Source organism: Crocuta crocuta, unplaced genomic scaffold, assembly GCF_008692635.1.
Source record: "Crocuta crocuta isolate KB4526 unplaced genomic scaffold, BGI_CrCroc_1.0 scaffold85, whole genome shotgun sequence".
Lineage (NCBI taxonomy): Eukaryota > Metazoa > Chordata > Mammalia > Carnivora > Hyaenidae > Crocuta > Crocuta crocuta.
The window spans coordinates 1,760,898-1,787,229 of record NW_027530620.1 but is presented as its reverse complement, the minus strand read 5'-3'; the positions used below and the strand labels follow the sequence as shown (position 1 = coordinate 1,787,229).

At 45.8% G+C, this 26,332-nt stretch overlaps 1 protein-coding gene across 6 annotated transcripts in view; it reads right to left on the bottom strand.

Moving 5' to 3' along the window:
* FGGY (FGGY carbohydrate kinase domain containing) overlaps positions 1-26,332 on the bottom strand; it is a 420,147-nt gene that overhangs the window by 63,739 nt on the left and 330,076 nt on the right. For 5 of the 6 annotated variants that reach the window (XM_077768111.1, XM_077768112.1, XM_077768115.1 and 2 more), the window contains 2 exons: positions 22,619-22,739; positions 16,273-16,367 (listed from right to left, as the gene is read on the bottom strand). In XM_077768111.1, coding sequence (XP_077624237.1) covers positions 16,273-16,367; positions 22,619-22,739 — 216 coding nt within the window. The remainder of the gene's footprint in view (positions 1-16,272; positions 16,368-22,618; positions 22,740-26,332) is intronic. The other variant, XM_077768114.1, reaches the window with a different exon arrangement.

The window sequence follows — 26,332 nt, the reverse complement described above, 5'->3', positions numbered from 1 at the left end:
TCCAGGCAGAGGTGTCAGTTGAAAGGGAGGGGGGCGGGGAGGAGAGAAGGGGAACCTTCAGAACTGGTGTGAGGTGGGTTGCTTGCTTCTCACGGCCCATGGCCTTGTCTCAGTAGGTGCCTACTCCATCCTGAAATCCTCAAACGTGGTCTGTTACGATGCCCTATACACAGACAGGTGTGTTCTAGTGAAATGGGACAGTTTCTAGGGGGCATTTAAAGAGTGTTCCCTTGTACTTTAGGGACACTCTTCGAAACTAGAGATAAGTAATAAACCTTCATAATTATTACTCCCAGGCTGAATCAAGTTACAGGCTGTTTTTCTTAAGCAGGAAGCACTGTTCTCACCTGGGAAGCACTTAGTGTTGATTTTCTAAAAATGACACTATTACCCTACAACTTTTTTTTTTAAGAGTAGAGTCAAAGGATATTGGCAAAGGGTACTCATAAGATTCCTGATCAAATTCCTAATCGATCTGTTTATAGTTAAAAACCACTACCTCCAATCAACTGTAGTCATTACATATCCAGCTTTCTCTTTTGCTCCTCCTGACCTGGGACCCCTTCCCAGGGGTTGAGCTGATCTGCCTTCTGTCTGTGTTTATTATTCTGGTTTTGCCAGCACCTCCTGAAAAGCCCTCTTCCTCCTGCTTCTCTGCTTATCCTAGGTTAACATTTCCACGCAAAGCCCCATGTCTTATCCCAAACTACACTTGTCTTTCCTGCAGGGAGCAGACCATGTAATGGCACACTCTGGTTTTAGGTTGCTTTGTCTTTCCTCATCTAGCCTATCAGCCACTTGAACGTGGCTTTTCCTCTTTTTAAACTTTTTATATATTTTATTTGTAAAACATGCTTGGCCTTGTACAATAGAATCCAGCACTGTGATGTCACCTGCAAAGAGCGTGTGCTTGGGGATAGAAAAACCTGTATTCAATTTCCAGTTTGAATAGTAACACCCAATATGACCCTGGATAAGTTCTCTTTGGGTTTTCTGAGTCTGTTTACTCATTCAGAAAAATGACAAATATACTTTCCAAATAAATCTATTTTGAGAATTAAGTAAAAAAGTTAAGTATTGTTTCTGTAAGGAAGTTTGTACAAGAAGACCACAGTAATATGGGTTATGTATGTAACTTTCTTACTATCTGCTTTGAGCCAGGAAGAAAGCTTGGAAAACTCTGAGGAACATATATAATTCCCTAATAAACACAGACTCTGAGACATATAAACTTGAATTCCAATCCTAACGCCAATGCTTAATATCTGTGTGACTTTGGGCAAATCTTTTGCCCTCCCTGAGCTTCCATTTCCTTATCCAGGGCTGGGGGAGGGTTGTGAATAATCACATACCTAACATAGTGACTCACTGAGAATAGTGAATGGTCCTGACATCTGGCTCAAGCAAGAGGATCTATTCCTTTTGACTAGATGCTACCTTGGATTGTGCCTGGCTCTGACTTGTAACATGGCTTGTCTCCTCAGAGAGGTAGGAAGCTACATGGGGCTGTTGGCCTCAATGCCTAACTAAGAGTTGGCTTACACAGAGTTGGGTATTCCCTAAAGATGCTTAGGTCGATTCCTTGTCTTTTGGGCATCACTTAGTGAAAGTGAACTGCTCTCCATGATGACCAGCCCCTTCTTCTCCAGTTGGACCAGCCCATTCCAATAGGGAGAGAGGAGAGGAAGCACATTCATCATTAAGGGCTGACTTCTCCTTTTTTAATAATTAAAAAGCAGCCATATCAGAATCCAGTCAGGAGAACCAAAACTAGTCTAGGTTTTTCAACAGAATTTAATATAGGAAATTGGCTTCATGGGTCACTGAAGAAACCAAAAAGTCAAACAGATGATCCTGCAGTAACTCAAGAGATCAGCAATGGCAGAAAGCTGCTCCCCTTTTTGGGGACCAAGGGATGACGGGAGGCTGTGGTGTGACCAGAGTCAGGAGCTAGGGACGTCAGGCTTTAGCTGAAACCAAAGAAGGGCTGAGTGGCCAGAAGTGGAGGATGAAAGGGAGAGGCTGAGAGCTGGAATCACACAGGGAGAGATGACTTAACAACTTCCCTCTTCCTGCCAGTCAGTCTTTCGCCACTATCTCACATTGGCCAAACCTACCCAGAGACCAGCCACAAGGAAGCCTGGGAAATGTACCACACAGCAGAGCGGGGCCCAGAGATTGGGGGAGGGGAGAATAAAGCTCTCTGAGAACAAACAGGCAAATGACCAGCCCCGCCATCTTTCAGTAACACAGCCAAAGCAATGGCACAGTGTGTAATTTATAGCCAGCTAATAATAAGTATTGACATAAATACTACTGTAATTTTGTATAACACTCTAAGCTTATTCATCCCAGTAGCTGTGCTAAATACTTGATATGTATTATCTCATTTAATCTTTACAACAATTTTATGAAGTACACACCCTTAATAGCCTTATTTTCGCAAATGAGGAAACCAGCTGGAGAAGGGACTGATCTAAGGCACAGCTGCAGCATTTGAACACAGGATTGGAACACAGATGTAGGTGCTACTGGAGTCTATGCTCTTAACTATGGTCCCAGCTATCACTTGTAATACGAATCATACTGCTAACAGTAAAAGGGAGGATACTGGATAAGCTGAAACTTCTCCTAAGTTCTGGGAGCATATTTTGAAGGCCCACATTTCCAGGGCTGGAAGCCTAGAACACCACGAGCATTGAATCTGTCCTTAAAAAAAAAGGAAAGATGAAAAAAAATGCATCACTTAATGCAGTTTATGAAAGTCCATCGTGTTCCCTCTTGAAGGCAACAGGGTATTTTTACTAAGAGGATGCCAGATTCAGTGGCCTCTGCAGGCTCACTGTTTACCGATACCTGATATGCTTCAACATCTGTTGCCCTTCTCGATTGATGGGCGCTTCATTTTAGCACCTCCCTGATGCCAGGCCGTTGAAAAGCTTTGGTACTGAGGTCCTCCAACGCACGCCTAGGTCACTGATGCCGCTTTGCTTCTAAAGCTGACTGAAGGAAGGGATATTCGGGGAGGAGAAGTGAAGAGCCATATCATCCATTGATCATACCGGGTGCTCGCGGTTTCTACCCCTGGGTCAAGTAACATCTCCTGAAAATTATAAACCGCAGCGATCCTTTCCTCAAAGTCAAGTTTCAATATCATAGTCCAGGCTCTTAAATAGCTAGTATCTGATGAATTCTGCCTCTGCATCTGTGAAAGTTCCATGGAAGCATTTCTAGATAATTTTTTTAATTTTTAAAGTTTATTTATTTTGAGAGAGAGAGAGAGAGAAACAGAGAGAGCAGGAGCAGGGGAGGGGCAGAGACAGAATCCCAAGCACCAGCAGTACAGGGCCCAATGTGGGGCTCAAGCCTGAACCCATGAACCATGGGATCATGACCTAAGCTGAGATCAAGAGTCGGAGGCTTAAATGACTGAGTCACCCAGGTGCCTCTCTAGGTTGGTTTTCAAAGGAAGAGAATTTTTAGGATTTGGTACCAGGGAAAATGCAGTCTCTTTTGGTGAACTGGTATACTTCCTTGAGTCTGCAGACACCATATGACTTGACACATTTCCCAGTTTTGTCTTGGCTGCCTGGAAGGTCAGAGTAATTCCCTAATTTGTGGGTCAGGGACCTATAGGCCAAATTGTCCTGTAAATCTGTTTGGTTTGGCACTCACCAATCAGGGTTATATTAATTTGAATTTCAATGTCCTTTGGCAGAGTATAGTCTACAACAAATCATGTCCTTTGCTGGTATCTCCCCATGTTTATATGGACTCTCTGGCACATGAAGGTGTATGAATGTGAGGATCCCCTACTCTTAAGTGGTTGGTATAGTCTCTTCTTGCTACATAGTTTCTGATTTGTGAGTTTTTATTTTGCTTAGTTTTATTCTTACTTATTTTGTTTTATTCTGCTTACTCATATATTATAAGCCTCCACAAATCATTTATGGAAGCGAAGTATAAATGAGAAGTAAACAAACTGTTTTCAGGGCACGTGGGTGGCTCAGTCGGTTAAGCATCTGACTTCAGCTCAGGTCATGATCTCACAGTTTGTGGGTTCGAGCCCCACGTTGGGCTCTGTGCTGACAGTTCAGAGCCTGGAGCCTGCTTCCGATTCTGTGTCTCCCTCTCTCTCTGCCCCTCCCCTATTCATGCTCTGTTTCTCTCTGTCTCAATAATAAATAAACATTAAAAAAAAGTTGTTTTCTTCCCTAAGCAAAACTGCCCGGATCAAGCAGCTGCATTCCTGCTGCATCCAAGGGCTGACTGTTCCTCTGGCCTGCCCCACCTGCTCAAGGGTTACCCTGGCTGTGGGCTCAGGCCTACCATTCCCTCGGGCACAAGAAAGACCGAGCTGGGGCCTGGACACAATCATGTGGCACCTGTCCTCTCTAGCGTGTGACACAGAAGCCTAACTCCAGGAGGCCTCTGCAGCATGGGGCTGCGGGGGGCTTGCAGGGTCCGTCTGGAGCACGACCACTTGAGTTGAAACCCTCATTCCACCACTGGCCATCGATGTGACCTTAGGCCAGCTTAGTGATATCTCGATGCCTCAATTTCCTGCTTTTGATGTGGGACGATACCACTTACTTCACAGGTTTGTTATGCAGATGGAATGAATACAGGAAATACCATTGGTGCTTTCCTGTGTGCCAGGCATTGTGCTAAATGTACTTTCAGTCATAAAGTCTTTGCAGTAACTCAGTGGGTCAGTTAATACGAAACCGAGTCTCAGAGAAGTGAAGCACCTTGCCCCAACAGGTTCGTTCATGTAGCCAGCGAGCCAAGAAGCAGCCCTGGCCTGGAGGGCAGCAAAGTAACTGAGAGTGCTACTTCTCTCCTGCCCCATCTGATTTCCTTCCACCTTGCCCACAATGGATTCAGCTCACTTACCCCCTTCCACACTACCCCCCCCCTCCGCCTTCCCGGCAGGCAGCTAACATAACACCACAGAACTGAGGCTCCAGCAATTACTAATATTTACTGTGTTGAGCTGAAACGGAGAGATTTGTGAGGACTGAGACACATGCTCCTTTCTCTGCTTTCTAGAAGGCCCTTCACTGCAAAGATGAAAAGCAGACCTGGGCTCACCAGGCCCCTCTCTGGAGTTCCAGCTCTCTATCTAGCTGGTCCTCTATGGCCCAGCTCAAATGTTGCCTTCAGAGGACTTTCCCAGTCCTCGAGACAGCAGAAGATACTCCTTCTTTGGTGCTCCATTATTCTGCTGCATAGCAACTGTAGTTTAAAAAAATAATAGCCAACGTTAACTAAACACTATTTTGCCTTACATGCTCTAATGTCTTTATTCCTTATAAAATGAACTGTGAGATAATATCTCTATAATGCAGGTATTATTGTTATCTTTTAAAGATAAAGGCTCTGAGGCACAGACATGTTAAGTAATTCACCCAAGGTAAGTAGCAGAGCCATGACAGGAGCTTAAGCAAGGCCCCAAGGTCTTTGCCATTCACTTAGTATAGACTGTTTCATAACGGTATCTTTCTGTGTCCATCTCTTGCCCATTAGATTGAAACTACGTGGACACAGAGATATGTTTAATTCTTCTTTGTCCCATGGCCATCCCCATCACATGGTAGGCTCTTGCTGCTGAACCCTGGCTTAAAGAATTAAACAGGGAGCCTCACCACCCACTTGAATCAAGGCCCACGGGCATGCCTTTTCCAGATCCAGTCCACTGGCATCTGTCAGCTGAGCTAGCAGGGCCCACCCAAACGACAGTGGTGGAGGCGAGCAGAAAATGCATCCTGACGTGACAGGAAGGACCTGAGTAAAAGGTACATTAATGGGGGCACAAACAAGCCAGTGGAGTGATTAATTTGGCCTCCCCTTCAATATTATGTTTACACAAGTTGATTATATAGCACTTAATTACTAATTTGCCCTACTTAAACCAAGAGTGCTTTTAATTTTTAATGAGATAAGGGAAGGAGATGCCTTTGCTTAGTAAGGAGCAGCTATTTTATTTCCTTCTCTTGTTGTGCCCAGCCAATTAATAACATTTCTAAGGAAATGCATCCCTCTTGTGAATTCTTTCTCCCCATCATCTTCTCCACCTCCCAGGTTTAAAAAGAGATGGGAACAAATGACAGCCACTTAGAAACAAAGTGACTTCACCTTCTGATCTGGCTGGCTGGGCTGGGCAAGGCCTTGTGAAGTGCAGAAACGTGGGATCTATAAAGGGTGCTATCAGATTTTTGGGGGATTGGGTACATCTATTCCCAGAAACCATAAAGCTGGGTTGTTACTGACAACAGAAAACACAGCCGTGGGTGTCCAACAAAGGCAATCTCCCTATAATCCTGCATTATTTCCTGTGAGTGTCAGGTAATTAAAAAAATTTTTTTAATGTTTATTTATTTTTTGAGACAGAGACAGAGCACGAGCAGAGAGGGGCAGAGAGAGAGGGAGACACAGAATCTAAAGCAGGCTCCAGACTCTGAGCTGTCAGCACAGCCTGACGTGGGGCTTGAACTCACAAACTGTGAGATCGTGACCTAAGCCAAAGTCAAACACTCAACTGCCAGAGTCACCTAGGCGCCTCAGCATCAGGTAGTTTTAAGAAGAGCCCTGGGGCAGTCCAGACATAAGAAGAGCAAAGAGATGGGCATCAGATCCGGGCATGATTGGTAGCTCTGCTGTTCACTAGCTGTTAGACCAGGGGCATGGCACTTAAACTTAAAGGTGAGGTGAATAACCTAACTTGCAAGAATTAAACATTATCTAAGGTGCCTTAGCAGAGTGCCCAGCTCAGAGGAGGTACAGGACAAGACTAGTTGTTTTCAGCAGAGGTAAAGCAGGAAAACAAAAGCAGGAATAAAGGAGCACCTTTTGAGGACCTTGGCATGTCTCTCCTTGTCTGCAGAGCTGTGAAGTCTCCACCAGTGCTATTGAAACTGCCCAGCCATCACGCCAGAAGGAGCATGCCCCGGAATATGAATAAACACACGGACTCTTTCATGGTGAGCATCTCAGCAGGAATAAAATGTATAACTGATTCACATTCTGATACAAGTCCCTTACCTTATCACAAATCTGCAACAAACCATTCCCAGATTGCCCTCGGGTCCACAGACCAACCTAACAGCCCAGCCTGGATGACTGTTTTGGACATCTGAATGTGCTCCTCAAGACCACACCCCACTCTTCCCTGGGCCTTGTAAGGCTCACCTGTACCAACAACATCAACAAGTTCCCTCGCCCTCTGACTTTGAGTCCAGCCAATGGGAGGCCCAGCAGTAAAACAGAGAGAGGGAGGAAATGCGGCCAATAACTCAATTCTTTCCTTCCAGGGTCTCCAGCAAGCAAGTTGACTCAGTAGTCTCCACACAGGCCTCCGTTCTGGGGTTCTGGGGCTCCAGCAACTGGGCTCTGCCTTTACCTCTTAAGGTCCAACTGTTACAAACCCCAGGGTACTATATCCTCCCGTGTGACTTCTCCATGCCCTGGTCTACAGTCTTGTAAATTCTCCCTCCACCAAATTCTCTAAAATTATCCTAATTTGAGAGTGCCCCTTGTGGGGGCCTTGAATAACCTGGTGATATTTTTAGGTACATCCAAATTCCAGTTGTCAAATACCGGTACTCATTTTTTTAAACAAGGGCAATCACACCCGGCCCCAGAAGAATCCATTTCTGTTTGTGACAAAGGCAAATAACCCTTAGCTTTGAAATCCTAGGCTAGGCCTTGGATTCTGGCTCCACCCCTTTCTAGCTAGTGGCTTTGGTAAGTCATTAGCCTCTCTTAACCTGCTGCCTCATTTGTAAAATTATAACAGTATAGGGAATATTATGATAACAGCATAGGAAATGTCCTTATAAACAACTTTTAACATGGTATCAATATTTTAAATGTCTGAATTTCTGTGACATGCATATCATTAAAGATATGCCACTCAACTTCTGAACACACGGTACTTTCTTACAGTTCACTACAGAGGACCAAACATCTCCAATAAACACCTGCAACTTTTTTTCCTTCCCAATACTTCTTGACCATCTGCCTCAAAGCTGCAACCAAAATTATTTTACTGACTTCAGTAAGGCCTCTGTAGGCCTCATGACCTGGGACTCTGTCCAACAGTATGTAGTATGGATGTGCGTGTGTGCGCGCGCACGCACGCGTGCATGTGTGTAGTCATTTTTAGGGCCTTTTTCCCAATGACAGAAAATTCCTGACTTAACTAAAGGTCTTGTCTTTCCTGGTCTCTTATTTGGGTCCATAGCCTAACTTATTATTCTAATAAGCCTAGCTTATTACAGTAAAGCTTATAAGAGCACAGATCTACTCTTCATGAGTTATTATGATGTGAAGGAAAAAAAAAAGAAATATATCCAACCTATTCATGTCCAGCTTATGCCAAAAAGGAAATTTACTGTGAAAAGCAAAGGCATAAATGATCATTGCAATGTGAAGTTAATTACTTGCAAGCATTTGTTTCATTTACAATGAATCAATAAGGTACTTAACATATCTTTCAGATGTGTACCAGTATGAAATGTCTGGAACAAAATGAAGTTAAAGAGTTTGGTAAACTTTATTTTAGAAATACAGTTCTGTAACCCTCCTAAGTTTCTAAAGGGCTCTGTAGAGGTTTGGCCACTGTTTGCTTTTTATAAAAAGCCCAATTCTTAAGTTCCTAAATAAAAAAAAGGGGAGGGACATGTTTGGGGAAAATGTTCGTTAGTGCACATCTTTGTGTTAATAACAATAGTATAAAAAGTATGTCTTATAAGGCTCTTAATTAAAGTGCTTTTCCGTATCTTCCTCTGTATAAAGGGAGTGGGTGCGTTACAATTAAGATGAAGTAAGATGCAATAAGATAACATAAGATAAAATAATAAAATAGAATAAAAATAAAATAAAATAAAATAAAACAAAACCCTTGAGCATGGCATGCAGTCTTCCCCAGGCAAAGAAACCAGAAACTACCCAAGCCAAAGAGGGCACACACTTCTTATTTTTATTTCTATGTTGGATAGTCAACTAAGCAGTGATGATGAATGTGCTGTGCTGATAATTTCTACGAAGCATACTACCCTGTGAAGGCAGCTGCACTGCCATGTTGGAATCCAGGCCTTTCCCGGGGAAAATATATATATTTCCTGGGATACAGTTTGATGGACTAAAATGAACAGGCACTTTGTATCAAGTAAGGTTTGACTATGGCTCCCTGGTTTGGAGTCTTCATCTGCACAGTGGGGACTGTTAGACACGTACTGGGTGCCACAAAGACTTTGTGAACGATAAGGGATGGAAAGAAACAGGCCCTGTTTCTAGATAACCCTGTAAAAGGGACAGGAGAGTCAAATGTTATACATCATATATTGAGATAATTGCCTAAAAACTGAATTCCAATGTTTTGACTTTTATATCCATGATTCCATCCTGCAAGGTAGATTGGAACAGGAGATTTACAATGAATCAGAACCTGAATCTGTCGCCTTTTTTTTTTTTTTTTTTGAGAGGGAATGATTCTCAAAAAGATAAGAATGTACTGTTAACCAGGTGTGGCAATAAGTATAATGAATGTTAGGGCCTGTATCACATTCTTAATTTAATCCTTCTTTAAACTACTAATTCTCATTCCAGGATTTTCTGCTGACTTTCTGTGAGGCACTGACATATGGGGCAGGACACTCAGAAAATTCAATCAGAAATCTGAATCTATTTAATTAGAAACCAGCATCGCCTATCTCCAGAAACACATGCTTAAGCAGCAAAGGGCAAAAGGCTACTAAAGAAAGTTGATAATATCAGGACCATATGTGAAATGAATAGGATTATAAAAGGCCTGAGGATGAAAGCTAACTGAGACTAAAATTCCCAGCAAAAGCCTCGTCTCCTGCAAAAGCAATGGGAGCCCTCACTTTTTACCCACTATTGGTGGGAGTATAAAGCATTAATATGTATCAGAATTTTAAAAGCTGGGAAGCTTTCTGACCAAACAAATCTATCTCCCTAATTTATTTTATGGAAATAATTTAGAGGATCTGCAAAAATTTAGCTACAAAGATGTTAGCTGCAACGTTCTTTAGAACAATGGAGACAACAGAAATACTCAAAACGAGAGGATTGGTGAAATAAGCCAAAGTTTATCTTGTGCGGTATAAAATTATGCAACCCATAAAAATAAGAAATAACAATGTTTACTACCTATTTTTGGGTGGGGAAAAAGCTTCAAAACACTGTGCATTGTAGGAACAGATTCTTGTAATTTAAAAAAGTGTACAGTGGCTTAAAAGTATGTACGAAGAAGGGCACCTGAGTGGCTCAATGGGTTAAATGTTGGATTTCGACTCAGGTCATGACCTCACGGATTGTAAATTCAAGCCCCGTGTCAGGCTCTGTGCTGACAGCTCAGAACTTGGAGCCTGCTTTGGGTTTTGTGTCCCCCTCTCTCTCTGCCCCTCCTGCACTCATGCTCTGTCTCTCTCTCAAAAATAAATAAAAATTAAAAAAAAAATTTTAAGTATGGAAAAAAATACTGAAAGTATAGAAACAAGAATCTTCAATACTGACTATTTTAGGGTAATAAGATCAGTGTTTTGTATTTTTCTTTCAGCTTAACTGAACTTTCTTATTCCACCCCCTGCCAATGAACATGAATAATTAGTTATAGTCCAGGAAAAGAAAAAGAAGCAAATGAATATCGAATGTGCCAAGAAATGGGCTGGTTTCGTATTTCTGAATATCCACGATACAGCAGGTCTTTCTGAACCTCCAGGAATGAACGTCACCACAATCGGCTTTGCTTTGTAAAATGTAAAACTGGTATTTACGGTGACAGGAAGCCAAAGGGCTCTAAACATCCCAGAAAGTTGACTCCCACAAAATAAAACAGAATGGAGATGCACTGGATCATGTATGAAATCACAGGCTTTGAAGCACCTAAAAGGTGACGACTATAACAGGCTCTAAATGAAGTACACTTTGTGGAAATGAATGGAAGGAGAAGCTTCAGCTACGCGGTGAGCGTGTTTGCAGGGACTGACCTTGAGGGCAGGCCACTGCGGTCAATGTGGAGAGCTTCTCTTGTGGGCACACGTTACAGAAAGGGTGAGTAATCACGCCTCTCAACAGCCCACTTACACGTATTGGTCTGCAAGACACGGGAGTCTGTGTGGAACGTGACAAGGAAAGCTAATGGTGGGAACACATGGAGTCAAAGGTTTACAGAGGCAGCGACCCTCACACGGTGGGAGGAAGAAAGGTTCTGATTAATTGGTTGATTCCAAGGGCTTATTTTCTTTATACTGGTATGTGCCTTACGTGGATTGGGGAATTCATTTCCATGTCTTGGCACAGTCTCCTTTTCCTGACTTTTGCTTCCTCCACTTCTTTTTCTCGGGGTGGGGGATGGGGAGGGGAGAAGGTGTCAACTAAATAGCACGGCTGGAATTAAAGCTCGTTTCATATAAATAGGTCAGGAACCCCAAAACAAACAAACCCTGTCTTTTAAGATAAGAAATGACAGAAAGCTAATGACATCTGCAGGAGCCCGAAGGAAGCGGAAAGTGGAAAGGCATTTTGTGTTTCTGCCTCTTTGCCATTTGACAGAGTTTTCTTTCATGGCATCTTGAAACCGGTGTCTTGTTTTCTGTATCCTTTGTATTTCTTAGTACCCCTCTACCATCTGTGCTTGGATAATGCAAGTACATTGATAATTTATAAACGTAGTTTTTCCAGGGCCTGGGAGGTTACAGAAGGGTGATCGGATGATCCCAACTCCCTAGTGATAAATATGTGCTTTCTAGGATATTTAGAATCAGAGAATCTCTTTGGAGAGCATGGACAGCCAAGGGAGTGAGCTGACTTTTGGGGGATGAGGAGTGGTCAGATGGGAAGGTCACAGAGGTCAAGACTGCGTGGGTTCCATACTCCAGTGAATAAAAGGAGGAAGGAAGACTTCCTCCTGCGATCCCCCCCAGTTACTCAACAGTACAACTTTTACCATGAACGCAACATCTCTGTGGCTGGGGTCCCCCTTACTGATTAGGCTGCAGATATGAAGATGATCGTGCGATGATGCTCGTCACACTTTCTAATGGAGACAGAGTCTTGAACACTACTTACATGGAGAACGCCATTTCTTGAGAGACCCAACCCTTTGAGATATTAGTAGTCATTCTATTCTCTAATGCAGATGGATGGCTAGATCAGTACCCTCTGTGAGATGCTCATTTGAAAGGGAAATAGCAGGATGCTTTCGATGTCAAAGGGAAGGGAGGGCAGGAAAGAAGCAGTGAAGAGAGAGAGGGAAAGAAGAAGAGAGACAATGATGGTAATGGGAATGAATAAAAGAACAAGTGGAGGCTAGGCATTGTTGGCGGCTTCAAAACTTGAAATAGCAGTGGACCTTGTACTTGACTAATTTCTCCCCTACATCCCACCAGGCAGTTCTATCCCCTGGCCCTCTCCATCTGATAAAGATTTCCCCAGAATTGAAATATAGAGAGAGGTTTGCAATATTTGTAAGTAAAACTCACAGCACTAAATCCTTCGGACCTGTTGGTACCACCGTAGGAAGGCACAGGGCTCTACCCCTGGGTGATGACACCCACTCACGGGCCCAGGAATTCAGGAAACTCTGTCTCCTCAGGCATGTAGGCCTCTTTCCTAGGTGTAGCCCGGGTCCTCTGGACTCGTCCTAGTCTTTCATTCATCTGGAAGAGAGGACTCTGGCTGGGTCTACCAAAGTCTGCACACTATGGTAGCGTCAAGTGAAATCCTCTCTCCAACTACTGAATGTGTGGTCTATGGAAAGAGAAAGCAACATTGAGCTGCTGTCGGGAATCACTCAGCTTTATTAAAGGAACAAGTAACTTGAAGACCCAGTAGGGTCTTTGAAGTTCAGAGAAAAAATTGTACTGAAGCTCAGGTTGAATAATATGAATCAGAGGGAGAAAACAATTCTGTCTCACATCAACCTGCCAGAATCCTGAGCTCATCCCCAAGCCTGGGGCACAGCCGTTGGTGTCTCTTCTTTGGAGAGGGACGAATAGAGCCACATCTACGTGCATTTACATTTCCAAAGCACTTTTGAACATAATCATTATAACAATGTTGATAATTACACCCGGGGCTCAGGCTCCTGAGAGTTTCCAAAGGCTCTTTATCTCAACAGCCCTACAGGAGTGGCAATTCTCTAAACAGTTTTTAAAAGGAAATACACAAATAAAGCAAGTACCTGGAGAGGCAAGGTGCCACTGACTGAAGGTACACAACAAGCAAGCACAGAGGTCAAGACTCCGGGATCTGTCGGGCATGCAATGCCAGATGAGCTTTCAGGGGTCCCTTAGCTGGAAGCTCTCCTTACTAGACTACAGTGTCTTATAGAAATTACCGTCAGGAGGGGCACATGCTTCCGTGGACTTAAAAGGAGAGATGAGCTGGTCTTTAAAATGCCGTTGGACTTGCAGCTACACTCGAATCACCAATTCCAATATTCGGTGCACCCTACCTGAGATTCTGTTCCAGAAGATGAACGGAAAGTCTCATGCAGTGACGATGTGTCAGTGTGGCATGAAGGTCTAGACTTTCCACTCAGGGAAAGATGTGAGTGGAATGGTCTTGGACCTAGAAACTCCAGATTTGACCAAGATGTCACTGAGGCACCATAAGTCATGGTGTGGAGTATCTGAGGAAGCAGCTCCATCTCACACTACTCTTTGTTCAAGCTGTAGACTATCTCCTGAGTTGCGACCAACGAGGCATTTGTTTTCAGAAGGTGCACTACTAAACATTTATGGAGCCACAAACTATTTTTAACACAAAGAAGAAAAAAAAAGTCGAATCAAGTAGAAAAAGAATGATAATCAGGATGGGACCTAGATCCAGAGGGCCTTAGTTTCAATTCCTCTTCTCCCCTTTCTTAACTGTGGCCTTAAGCACATTAAGGCCTCTGTAGGCTCTGGCTTCCTCATACACAACACAAGGATGAAAACATCTACCCTGCAGGCAGGGACACTGTCAACATTAAAGGAGGTTTCTCTCTCCGCTCCTGCTGCCATACAAAATGCCACAGGTTGGGTATTTAAGCAACAGAAATTTATTTTCTCACAGTTCTGGAAGGTGGAAGTCCAGGAATAAGGCGTGAGCCTGGTCAGATTCTGCTGGGGGCCTTCTTCCTGATTTGCTGAGAGCCACCTTTCCTCCCAGGGCAGAGGGACAACACAAGCTCTCTGTGTCTCTTCTTATAAGGGCACTAATCCCATCGTGGGGATGCCACCCTCATGGTTTCAACTAATCGCAACTACCTCCCCAAAGGTCCAGTTTCCAAATACCATCACATGGGGGGATGGGGCCTCGACATATAACACGGAGGGGACACATTCAGTTTATAATATCACGTAAACCAACGCAGGGCCTCAGGCAGCACCTCTACTGCTCTGTTTTCACTACTGTTTGTCCCAGGAACGGCACCTCGGCACCTCGTTGTGAGAATACCTCCATAAACAGATGCATTCAAATAATGACTGACATTTCAACAATAAAGAAAGAAAAAGCCCATGCAAATGTTTTGGAGAGAGTACCAGAGAGTACCAGAAAAATCCAGAGATCCTTGAGAAGTCAGGTGCACGGTCTTTGATTAGAAACTTCAGTTAACACTTACTTAGCATTCACAAATGGATTCAGTTCCTTGGAAGCAATACTTCACAGACATCAGATCCAGAGGCCTGGCCCCCGTGCAGTGTACCATGTTTCTCCAAATGTGGGATCAGACTTTTGCAACTGTGTTTCTAACAGCGTAGCCTTCAGTTCTGTTGCCTTTTTGGATCTCTGTTGCTTAACCTCTGCTGCCCATGTAGGTAACGGGTGTTAGGAAGATCCTGGGAAGAGCACCTCCCATTCTCCTTAGAACACAAAAGTGTCGGGGCGCCTGGATGGCTTAGTCGGTTAAGCGTCCAACTTTTGCTTAGGTCATGATCTCGCGGTTCGTGGGTTCGAGCCCCATGTCGGGCTCTGTGCTGACTGCCAGCTCAGAGCCTGGAGCCTATTTCAGAGTCTGTATCTCCCTCTCTCTCTGACCCTCCCCTGCTCACGCTGTCTCTCTCTCTCCTAGAAATAAATAAAAATATTAAAAAAAAAAAAAGAACACAAAAGTGTCGCAGTAAACAGCGCTCTTGTTATGGGGCCCCTGGTGTGAAACCTGGCTTCGCATCCTGACCTGGAGACCTTGGAGAAGTCAGTGAAGCTCCCCAAGCAAATATTTCCTGAACTCTCAGGGCGGCTGGGGAGCCAGACTTCTTGGTTCTGACATTTACTGGCTGTTTCGCCTGAGGCCAAGCCATTTCACATCTTGATGCCTCAGCTCTTTCCACTATAAACTGGGAATAATGGGACTAAGTGTGTCTTCCAGATCTAGAGAAAGGCCTCATAATGTGCTCCTGAGGATTATCACAGACAAATAAATGGAGTAAAGAGAAGAGTGGTCAGGGCACGGAGCTAGGAGGTCGTCAAGGGAGGATATGAGCCCAGGCAGTCAGAGTCCAAAGCCTGTGCTCTCAGCCTCTTCCAATATTCCTTCTCTAGCTTTCATAAACCTGTTGTTAATATTATTATTGAACTGCTCAAAATCTCTCCATAAAACCTATGTGTGAAATGTCTTTTGCAATTTGGTGGCAGGAAAAGCCCTGTCTCCCACAAGAAATGAGTGTTTCCTCTTTTTGAAAATAAGAATTATGCAACTTATCATGTGTTCGTTTTTGTCTTGGCTGCCAGGAAGCTCAGAGTCCAATTGTGTGCTCAATCACGGCGCCCGAGTTATTTCCTTCTTCCTATGTCTCTGTTCCTTATTTTCCCTTTTAATTCTTTTTTTTTTAGCTAACATTTTCATTTGTGTCTCTTATTGGTAGAGTCCTCAAAATTATTTGGAAAGTGGTACATGGAGATGAAATAAACATAAATCTGAAACTTCCATGGAAAACTTAAGTTTTAAAACTTATCTGTTTCATTTGCTACAAAAAAAAAGTCGAGGGAAATGAAAAGAAATAATTTAAGAGCTATTTTTTAAAGGAGAAAAAGGAAAACTAACAGGAAAACAGAATGACCAACACTGACGGAGGCCAAGTCAAATGAAAACTGCAATAAATATGTCTGAGGCTAGAAGTGTTTGTGCTTTTCCTGGCTGGAACCTATCATTTCTTAATTATATCTTATGTGTGTTTCGCAAGTCGTGAGCGGCTGTCAAGAGGAGGAACAGCCTCAGACAGGGGAGGAGCCACGGCCCACCCCTGGGTCCTCACATACCTGTACAGAAGCGAAATCCCCCGAGGCACAGGCACCCAGAATAGCAGCGCCCACAAGAACAGACTCCACCTCTTGCGACAGGACCACAGGCATGCCTGCACAGGACAAGGCCACACCTCAGTTAGGGAGCAGGGCCAGGGGAGTGAGGGGAGCCGGCAAGCAGCTCCAGCAACAGAAACACCTGCCATGAAGGACGGGAAGGCAGCAGCGGGCACCCTCTCCCCGTTCCCCACAGTCCTCTGTTCTTTGGGATGACCTGATTCTAAAGGACTTCAGAGCCTGTGCCCGCTGGGACAGCAGCCAGGAGCCCCAAGGGACCCAGCACTCATGAGACCTTTAGGCCCGGACTTCCCAGGCTTCTGCTGCTACTACTTGCCATTGGTTCAAGTTCCCTTCAACAAACATTTCTTGAGTGCTTTGCTGGGCCTGTAAGAATGGAGATGAACCTCTGTCCTGCTATTTAGGTCTCTAAGGGGAGGTGGATGGGAAAGATAAAGGCGGCAGAGGGGTTGGCTCTCTAACTGCGGTGCACGAGGAAAAGGGAAGTAGCAAGAGGGTGTGATTAATCCCTCTGATGGCTTCCTATTTCTCTGCAGACAAGCCAAAGCCCTTCCAATGGCTGGTGAGGCCCTCCAGAGCTGGCGCGCACCCCGACGGTCTCCTCCCCTGCTGGCCACCCTGCCCCGGCCTCCTTGTTTCCTTGAATCAGCTTCAGGGCCCTCGCGCATGCTGTTCCTTCTGTCTAGGTCCCTTCCTCCCAAAGGCCCACCCCGCTGTGCCTTTCCTGACCATTCAGTTTAAAGGGACATCTTACCCACGACATTACTCATTCCCCTCTCTGTTTCCTCAGCACCTCTCACCCCTGCATGATTACCGTCTGTCTCCCCTGCTGAAGCCTAACCTCCACGAGGGCAGGCACATGGTCGCGTCCACTGCTGACTCCTGGATTTGAGAGTGCTCAACTACCAAGCACAGGGTAAGGGCTTAAATGATAAAAGAGCCAATTTCCTGGATAGGGTAAGGGGTGTTCATCAGAGTGGAGATGAGCATCACGGAGGCATTTGGAGGATGAGTAGGGGTTCACCAGGCAGCAAGATAGCATTCCGCAGGCCAGCTGCTGGAGCTTGAGGTCTCACGGCGGGTTTGATATTACTGGAAACAATTTAGAATTCTGACGGGTTTATATGTGTATACCTGTATACTATTAATAAAATATATACACAGTATAAGTAAAAATGCATTGGCTAATCAGGAGATGGCAGCAGACTCCACAGAGGTAAGCTCGGTAGCCAGACCTGAAAACCTTCCTCTACTCAAGACCTCAGACTGACTTTTTCCAAGACTGGATGTGTCTTCCTACCCTTTCTGGGAAGATCTGCTTGACACATCCGCCCCCAGCCTCCCACTGCCTCCTAACTCTTCTTCCTACTCCCAGGCACAGTTAGCTGCCCGGCCACCTGGGACAGAGGGTCAGGGAACAGAATCCCGACCCCCCCCCCCCCCCCCCCCNCTCCCCCCCCCCCGGCCCCCACAGCTGGGGGCTCAGGAATACCAGCCCCCAGACTGCAGGGCCAGCCCCGGAGGCTGCTGACAAGCATCGGGGGTGGGGTCGCTGAAAAAGCTCAGAGTCCGTTCCACTAGCCCTGGGTCCTTCTGCAAGTGACTTAAACGTTTAGCCTCAGTTTACTGGTGTGTAAAAGGGGGGCATAGGGACACATGCTGCACAGCTTTGCAGTGAGGATTAATGACAGAAGGAAGACACATGTGGGGCCCAACATGGGTCTAGTGTCTCAAGCCCCTGAGAACAGTGGCTGCTGCTGTTAGAATGAAGATGGAAGGTGAGCAAGGGCCCTCTACACCACACACCTGCAACAGCGGGGAAGGGACGGGCAGGCGCCCATAACCATTGACGGGGGAATGACAGACACCAGGCCACGGGGAAGGGCTGAGTGGGCCAAGTCCAGAATCTGGAACCACCCTCAGGGACCCAGCACTTTCTAGAAGACAGCAAGCACCTCCAAATGCCAAGATCTTCCAGCCCCTCCTTACCCTGTCAAAAGCCTCACTAGTTCTGAGCAGGGAGGAGCTCCCTGAAGTCCCCTCCCCTTGGGAACCAGAAACCTGAGTGAACCTAGTGGACCCCCCACCAGCTCTCCAGTTGCACCCTAAAGGCTCTTGGGCCAGACTGCGAGCATTTGAATTCTGGCTTCCTCACTGATTGAGCTGTGTGCTCCTGGGCAAGCTACTGGACCTCTTTGTGTCTGTTACCCCATCTGCAAAACGGGTCTAAAATTCTACCTCCCTCTAGGGCTGCTTCGAGGACTAAAAGTACTGTTGTCAGTAAAGCACTTAAAAGAGAACTCGGCTCAGAGAGAACAGTAAATTAGCATTAGCCGTTAGGATTCTTAATATTTACCTTCTCTCTAAAGACTTGCTCCTCAGCCCTGTCACCTGGGTGATACCTACTCACTGCTTCTACCCCCCTTCAGGTCAGTCCCACCTCTTCCCTTTCCGCCTCCCATGCAGTGGGTCCTGGGACACGGGCATGTGCAGACCACATCCATGGCTCCCTTGTCCTCATGGCCGCATCCCTGACTAAGCTCTAGTCGGGCAGCCTCTTCAGCGCCCCTCTGTCTCTGGCTGGTCATGTCCATGCCTGCCCCCTGCAAGCCTAGGGCTGGTAAGACTATGGGCAGCCTCAGGGGACCGCCTGGTCATCGGGCTTTCCCGAGACCCTGCCCACACCTCTGCAACAGACCTTTCGCTGGACTTTTCTCCAAACTTGTGTGTGTCATCTATTCCCTGCCTGGACCTGACTCATATGCAGCCTCTGGGTCCGCACTGTCCTCTCTGGACACTGGTCAGAGCACCGAGGGCATGTCTTCAGTTTGTAATGACCCTTCTGGCAGGATTTTGTTGTTCTTGTTTGTGTTCCCCCGCCAAGCTCAGTGCTTGGTACGCTAGTGTGCTCAGAGAAGGCTTCTGCATGAATTAAATGGAAGGACAAATTATTAAAATAATGACTAAGAGAAAAAGAGGGAAACCCCTGCAGAAACATCCAGGGATAAAAAAAAAAAATTCAGAGAAGGAACATTCAGTCCCAAGTCAATGGAGGAAACCTACAATTACTTAGGACACACCAAGTATTTCTTGAAACCACAGTTAAACTAACTGCCAGGCGTACAGGGAGATCCTTCCTCCTCACGTACAGGACACTTTCCCAAGTTGGCAAAGCCCCATTCTTGCTGCTCGCATGGAGAAGCCTGCTCGTCAAATGCAAAGATTTGCTTACAAATGATTAAACTGCGTTTTTCTTTTTTCTAACACACCTCCTTCCTCTTGGCGTGGGGCTGCTTTAAGGGAAGAAGTGAAATGGGGCGCCTCCTGGGTGGCTTAGTCCGTTAAGCGTCCGACTTTTGCTTAGGTCATGATCTCGCGGTTCGTGGGTTCGAGCCCCGCGTCGGGCTCTGTGCCGACTGCCGGCTCAGAGCCTGGAGACTGTTTCAGAGTCTGTGTCTCCCTCTCTCTCTGACCCTCCCCTGCTCATGCTGTCTCTCTCTCTCTCTCTCTCCTAGAAATAAATAAAAATATAAAAAAAAAAAAAAGGGAAGAAGTGAACTAACATTTATCGAACCCTGACTTCCAGGCACGAAGCTCGGTGTCTGCAAACTCACAAGCATGTGTTCCTCAGCACAATCTCGGAGACGGAAATAAAGTTATTTCTTTCGGGAGAGGAAAATGAGGCTCAGAGAGCTAAAGCAGCTTGCTCAACGTCACAGAGGGGTCGCCTGCTCTCTCCATGACTCCACACTATCTCCAAAGAAGCTTCTAACTCCCGCTGGGTTTGCGACAGGTATTCCTGCCTGAGATCCATGTGCCAGGTCCGTGGTCCTCCTAAGCCTCTGTTGGCAGGAAAACCAGAGAAATTACAACATTTCCAGTCTTCTAAGACTCTACCTATAGGCCCACTGCTGTGTACCTGCTTTTTCCAGGAATGAATGCAAATGGGTTTATGTCTGTGAGTGCTGGGTGAGGGAGAGGAAGAAGGCAGGCAGCCCTGCCTGGAATTCGAACTATTTTATCTGATGCATTAATGAGTTGAGCAGAACCCAAAGCATTTAAAGGCAGATGCACTTTGCCATCACTTGTCAGTCACAGCTTCCCAACGCAGAGGAATTCCAGCCAAAGAAAAGGTCCCTTTGTCTGGAACTGTAACCGGTCCACAGCCAGAGACAAAGGGTCCAGTTTCAATCAGAATCCAAATAACGATTAACAGCCTTTTCATTCAACAGCCTGAAGAACCGTTTCCAAAGCAGAACTTTCTGTGAAGCTGCTATACATCCCCCCTCCTCCNCCTGCCTGCCTCGCCCCACCCCCCCTCCCCCAGCTCCTGAGTCAGCTCAGAGACACAAGGCCTGGAGGAGGACCACTTTCATTAAGGCTGGAGCTGCAGTGCCTGGTCAGGACCCAGAGTCACTCAAACTGCCTTGCTCTCCTCTCGGGGCATTCTTACAGGTGACACGTCAGCCAAGGCAGATCTTATCTCCCCTCCTGCACAGAGGCAGGAAGGCTCCTTGGCTACTGGGAGGCTGGAAACTGGAAAGTCACTCACAGATCACGTCTTAAGTCTGAATCTTATCTGACCAGCTAGCTGACTGTTAGATAAAATGTGGTTATCAGTTTTCTCCTGGAGGAAATGACAAGGTAATTTGGGCTCCGTTTTTAGGTCCTTCCTCTCTCGGCCTCGGCATGGCCCACATCCCTAGGTTACGGAGACTTCGGTCAAGGAAGAAGAATCATCACATCAATACAAACTACTCAGAAAAGCTAAGAAACCTGGGTGAGCCGCACCGGGTAGGGGACACTGGGCCGAGACACACCCGGGTCACAGTCTTGGTTGTCCCTCCCCTCTTACTAATGTTTGACTTTGGTCGGTCAATTGAATTGACCTCCCTGAGCTTCAGTTTCTTTGTCTGTAAAATGGGGCACCGATTTCTACCTCTGGGCGGTTTATGAAATTAAACATATACGGTAATTCTAGCAACACACAGTGGGAGCTGGGTTAATGGTAGTAATTTTTATACTTAACATCCTGATATACTTACCCTTAGACTATGTACTTTTTTATAGAGTCCTTTGGCTTGTGCCTCAGTCCATTTATCTCTAAGATGGGGATGAGTAATTTATTTAGTTTGATCTCACAAAGTGCAGGGGTTAACTATGCTCTGACGTTTGGTAAAGCTCTCATCTGCAGGGATCTGTATCACCTGGAGGGGACAAGGGTGCTATGAGGCAATGTCAAGAGCAGAGACCTTGACTCATCCAGCTGTCAGGGGTAAGGAATCCAGGGGATGGGGGACAGCAAGAGATCAGGATGAAGGGAGGCTATTGAAGGATGGTCTCATATCAGCTGGAGCTGGGGCTGTATGCCGGGTCCAATCCCCTCTACCCCCTTCCCTTGCCCTGCTCTGGCGCCTGGCCATCCTTGGTGGGGGGTGCCGATCTCCAGGACACACGAGGGGAGAAGGGAACAAGAGGCATGAGAGCACGGGTTCCACAGGGAGAGCAGTCCAGGGAGGGCTCTGTAACACCAGCAAGCCTCCTACCAACGGGGTCCCTTTCTTAAGGCCCAGGGATCTGCATCAAGGGGTCCTGCACTGCTGTGTTCATATCACAAAGGGACCAGCCCGTGACTCTGGATTTTCTCAATTTGTGTCATAAGCTATGAAAGAATCGCAGCATCTCGGGGTCTGCATCTGCAGCCAGACCCCCGTTCCCAGAGCAGCTGGGCTCTGCATTCTTTCCTCGGGACAGCCTCCCCGCCACTTCCTGCTGAGCGCGTGTCCTGCCCTGTCCCGGGTCCAAAGCAGGGTGAGGTGTCCTACTGTGTTTCTGTAACACTCTCTCCTTTTTTCCTTGCTCTCCACTCTTGCCACACAACCTGCGCACATTGGTTTGTCCATTTCAATAGACTCTGAGCTCTCTGGGGGCAGGAACCCTGCCTCACTCATCTCTGTAGCTTCAATATTCCCCACAAGCATGCATCAGAAGAGGGGCTCGGACTGTTTTCGTAAATGCTTAAATTGCGTCCTAGCCCTTGCTGACCTCTCTCATCTCATTTTTGGGGTCATTCAAAAGGTGCATTCCCAGAGGCACATTTCTCCATCCTGGCTACAAACACTTCCCAGTGATCTTAAGGGGGTTAAAAAAATACATGTTAACCTAAGTATGCAAAATCATTTGGCACATTGCCGGTACCCAGCCAATTCCAACCTCGCCCAGTTCTCAGCCAGGCACATTTGCTGCCGAGCCCAAAGTGACCTTCTCTGTTCCTCCTCAGACTTACCTGTAATGTCTGCGTGCATCTGCACAAAAAGGGGATTCTTGCTCAGGCCTCCACACAGGAAAAGGGTGCTGATAGAGTGCCCTGCCGCCTCCAGGGCCTCTATGATGAGGCGGGTCCCAAACTGAAAGGGAAAAAGCAGAAGAGAGCATCAGTGGAGCAGCAGCGTGAGTAGAAGCTCTGGAACATTTACTAAGTGTTTACCCAGTGCCAGACACCACACGGAGAGCTTCACATGCACCGTGTCGGAGCGCAGAGACTCCGGGAGATCATGTCGCTTCTCATCACACAGCTAATGAAGTCAGAGTGGGAATTCCAATGGGGGCCTGTCTGACTCCAAACCCCGCGTAATTACTATACCATTTGCTTCCATCAGTAGTAACACAACGCTGACAAAAACAACGAGCAGGGCTACCACAGTTAATATTCACATGGTTCACCGGGACAAACATGTGATGAGTGTCTGCTAGGGCCCGATGCTCAGGCAGGAATGAGGAATGGAGTGACTAGCTGGGGGTCTCTGGGTCTATGTTGCTTCCCTGGATAGGAATAGAAGAGGTTTGTTCTTTGAAAAAGAACACCAATAAAATCAGCAGCAGAAATGTGACAAGAGAGCTCTAACCGCATAAAGGTGAGAATAAGACTTCAGGCTGGCGAAGGGCTAACCTGACTTTTATTCTACCAGAAGCCAGGTAGTGGTTTTCCAATGACAGTTCTGGAGTTCATGGCCTGGGACGATGTGGGAAATCGCACACTCTGGTTTGGTCATGGCTTCGCCAGATTTCATTTCAGCCCTCGTGTGCTGGTATCTTCCCCAAATGTGTTAGGCTCCTCCTTGTTGTGCTAAGTTTACTAAACTCAGTAAAAAATCACTGATGCTTGAGAAAAGGACATTGCTGTGGGGTCATTAGGGTGAATGTCAATGCACAATTCTTTAGTTTTAACCAGGATACGTGAACAGCCAAAAATGAGTTTATCTGGAGGTTCTAAAACTGGAAGTTCATGAGTCATTTATTTGGGGACAGGATTAGAGACAAAAAGATAGAGTGTGACATGACTTTAGGAGGCAGCCACATGGCAATGGTTGAGAAAGTGGCTCTGGAGGGAAATCAGAGAGAAATGTTTTTGGATGGCAAGAGAGAGCCCTTGAGATGTTTAGAGAGTGATTAACTCTGAGGGATGACACCATCCCAGGTGTGGACAAGGGGGTGAGTTGATGAAACATTGCAAGGAGAAGGTCAGGGAACGTAAGAAGGTCAAGGATCTAGGAGGCCACAGACGGGGCAGCCAGTAAGAAGGTGGGCTTAGGGATGGAGAGAAGACTGTGAGCCAGTATCACAGACTGTGTGACAGTGTTGCTGACAAGCTGGTATCCAAGTGTGCAGAGAAGTAGAAGAAGCTAGGTGAGCATGAGGGCATGGCCTATCAGAGTAACCAAAGTAAAGGAAGAGGGTTTGAGAAGTGGCCAGGATGTCCCCCTGACCCCCAGGGGATGGGATACAGGGCAGGTGAAGCCTCTTTTGACCAGGTAGTCTGGAGCGCTGTCTTCCCCATGTCTGGGGTGTCTCTGAGAGAGAGCGTAGCTAGAAGGCATCCTGGGGACCATGGGGTGCGAAATCCTGAAGGCCGTGTAGTAAATTATGAGAGATGGGGGCAGTTCAGGAGCAAAACCTCAGCAGTTCCAGCCCAGAGTCCCTCAGCTATTTGTGAATCTGGTAAGAATATGGATTAGGTGAAACTTGGGCCTCCAAAAATAATCCACAGATGTCGTGCGTTAAAAAAAAATTAAAACATGTTGTACCGTATAAGGCCAGATCAGCATGTGGCTGATTACCCCCAGATGTTCTTTCTTAAGCTTTTGGGGGGTCATGAACCCTCTTGAGGATATGATAAAACCTACTGACCTTTCCAGGAAAAAAAGGCACTTATAAAAAAATAGTATTATGAATGACTTTCAAAGGTTGACAGATGCCCTTACATCCACTGCAGATCACTTGGTGTCTGTGGATTTCAGAACACCTTAGTCTAATCGAGGGGCACGAGCCCGTAGTAGTTAAGAGCATGGCTTTTGAATTCAAGAAACCTAGGGATGGCATTAAGACATTTCACCTACTTCTTGAATCTAACTGTATGGAAGCTAAGACTCAATTCTCATTTTTTAAAAAGGAATCGTAATATCACATTCATTTATCTGAAAACTCTACGAACTGTCAGAAATGTTACCACGTAAGTAACATTTTCTTTAATAGGGTCTGAGATTGGATGAAATACAGTAATAGTTACTGCAGGGTTGCTGCTGTAGACGGTGTATGCACCACTCATACAAGGGTGTCGAGTACATGGAAGGTGTTTGGACACAAGCACTATCCTGGTTATTAGCTATACTCGAGGCACTCTGCCATGCACTCTGATGTCGTCGCTAATCTTATGACAAACTCAAAAACTGCACTTTGTTAATCCCAAGGAGGAGTTCTATGATTTGCCTGAGACAATAGGGTCTGTGTTGGGGCAGGACAGCCCCCCCTCCCCCCCGCCAACAACATGCATGAAAATACCATGCAAAATCGGTATGTCTGATACTTGTGAAACCAGAGACGTGTGGCTCACGTGATTAGCAGGCCAGAGCGGAGGGTAACACAAAGTACATTCCCTTGGGAAAAGGCAAGAAAGTATCTGCACAAGAGCACTCCCTCGGGAGGGGCTGTGACAGCCTGCCTCTCCCCCATGTGGCATTGTTGGCCGGAATTTCCCACTCACTTCGGGTGTCCCAGGCTCCACTCTGTGAAATGTCCCACCCTCCTTAAATGCCCCGCCACGGGGCTTTGTGCTAAAATGATTTTGTGCTCACCTTTCTGGAAAAAACGTTTTCACAGAGAAATTTAAATTAAAATCAGGCCAGTCCACTGGGAATGTACAGAACCAAATGCAAATCGAGAGACTTCAAATGCAAATAGTACTTTTTAAGGGTCTATTCTGAAAAGAAAACTATAGATGAACAGGCTATGGATACACTGGTTGTTTGACAAGTCTTTCAATTCAGTGTGATCAAGAGAGAATTTTACTTCATGGAGAGTTTTGCACAGTCCCAAGTTAACTTCATTACAATATCTCTTTCATTCTAGTCCTACAAAATACCAACCACATCTATTCACAACATATAGATGCCAGGGCAATATTCAGAGCTAATGAAACAAAAAAACCATTTTTTTCCCCCGAGTTGAACATCATGGGAAAATATCTGTTATCAGAATACTTCATTAAAATGCACATTTTTGCCTGAAAGATCAGCATACCGCCTTACCTTTGCAAACAGACTGAACTACTCACAATTCAGCTGACCCTACAACAAAGCCTTATTAAAAAAATGGGTCTTAAATTTCCTTCTCTTCATGGTATTATAAAGGTCATTAAGACGATGGACAGAATAAATATGATAGCTTTTAGTACATGTACAACCCACTGAATACAAGATTGATTTTCTGAGTGTGTGGTATTTGGGAAAATGTAGTTGGCTCCACCCAGCCCGCATTACATTTAACTTCATTTACATATTCTTGGACTTCTGCAGTGTTCTTACCAGGGGTCGGGGGTGGGGGTCTGTGAGGCAATCCTGGCCAAAATAACAATGTTTGCTAAGATGTGTAAAATAAAAACCAGTCTTAGAAATGCCTGAAAGCTTATTTCATCCATGTAGCATTTACAAGCATATCTAAAAGA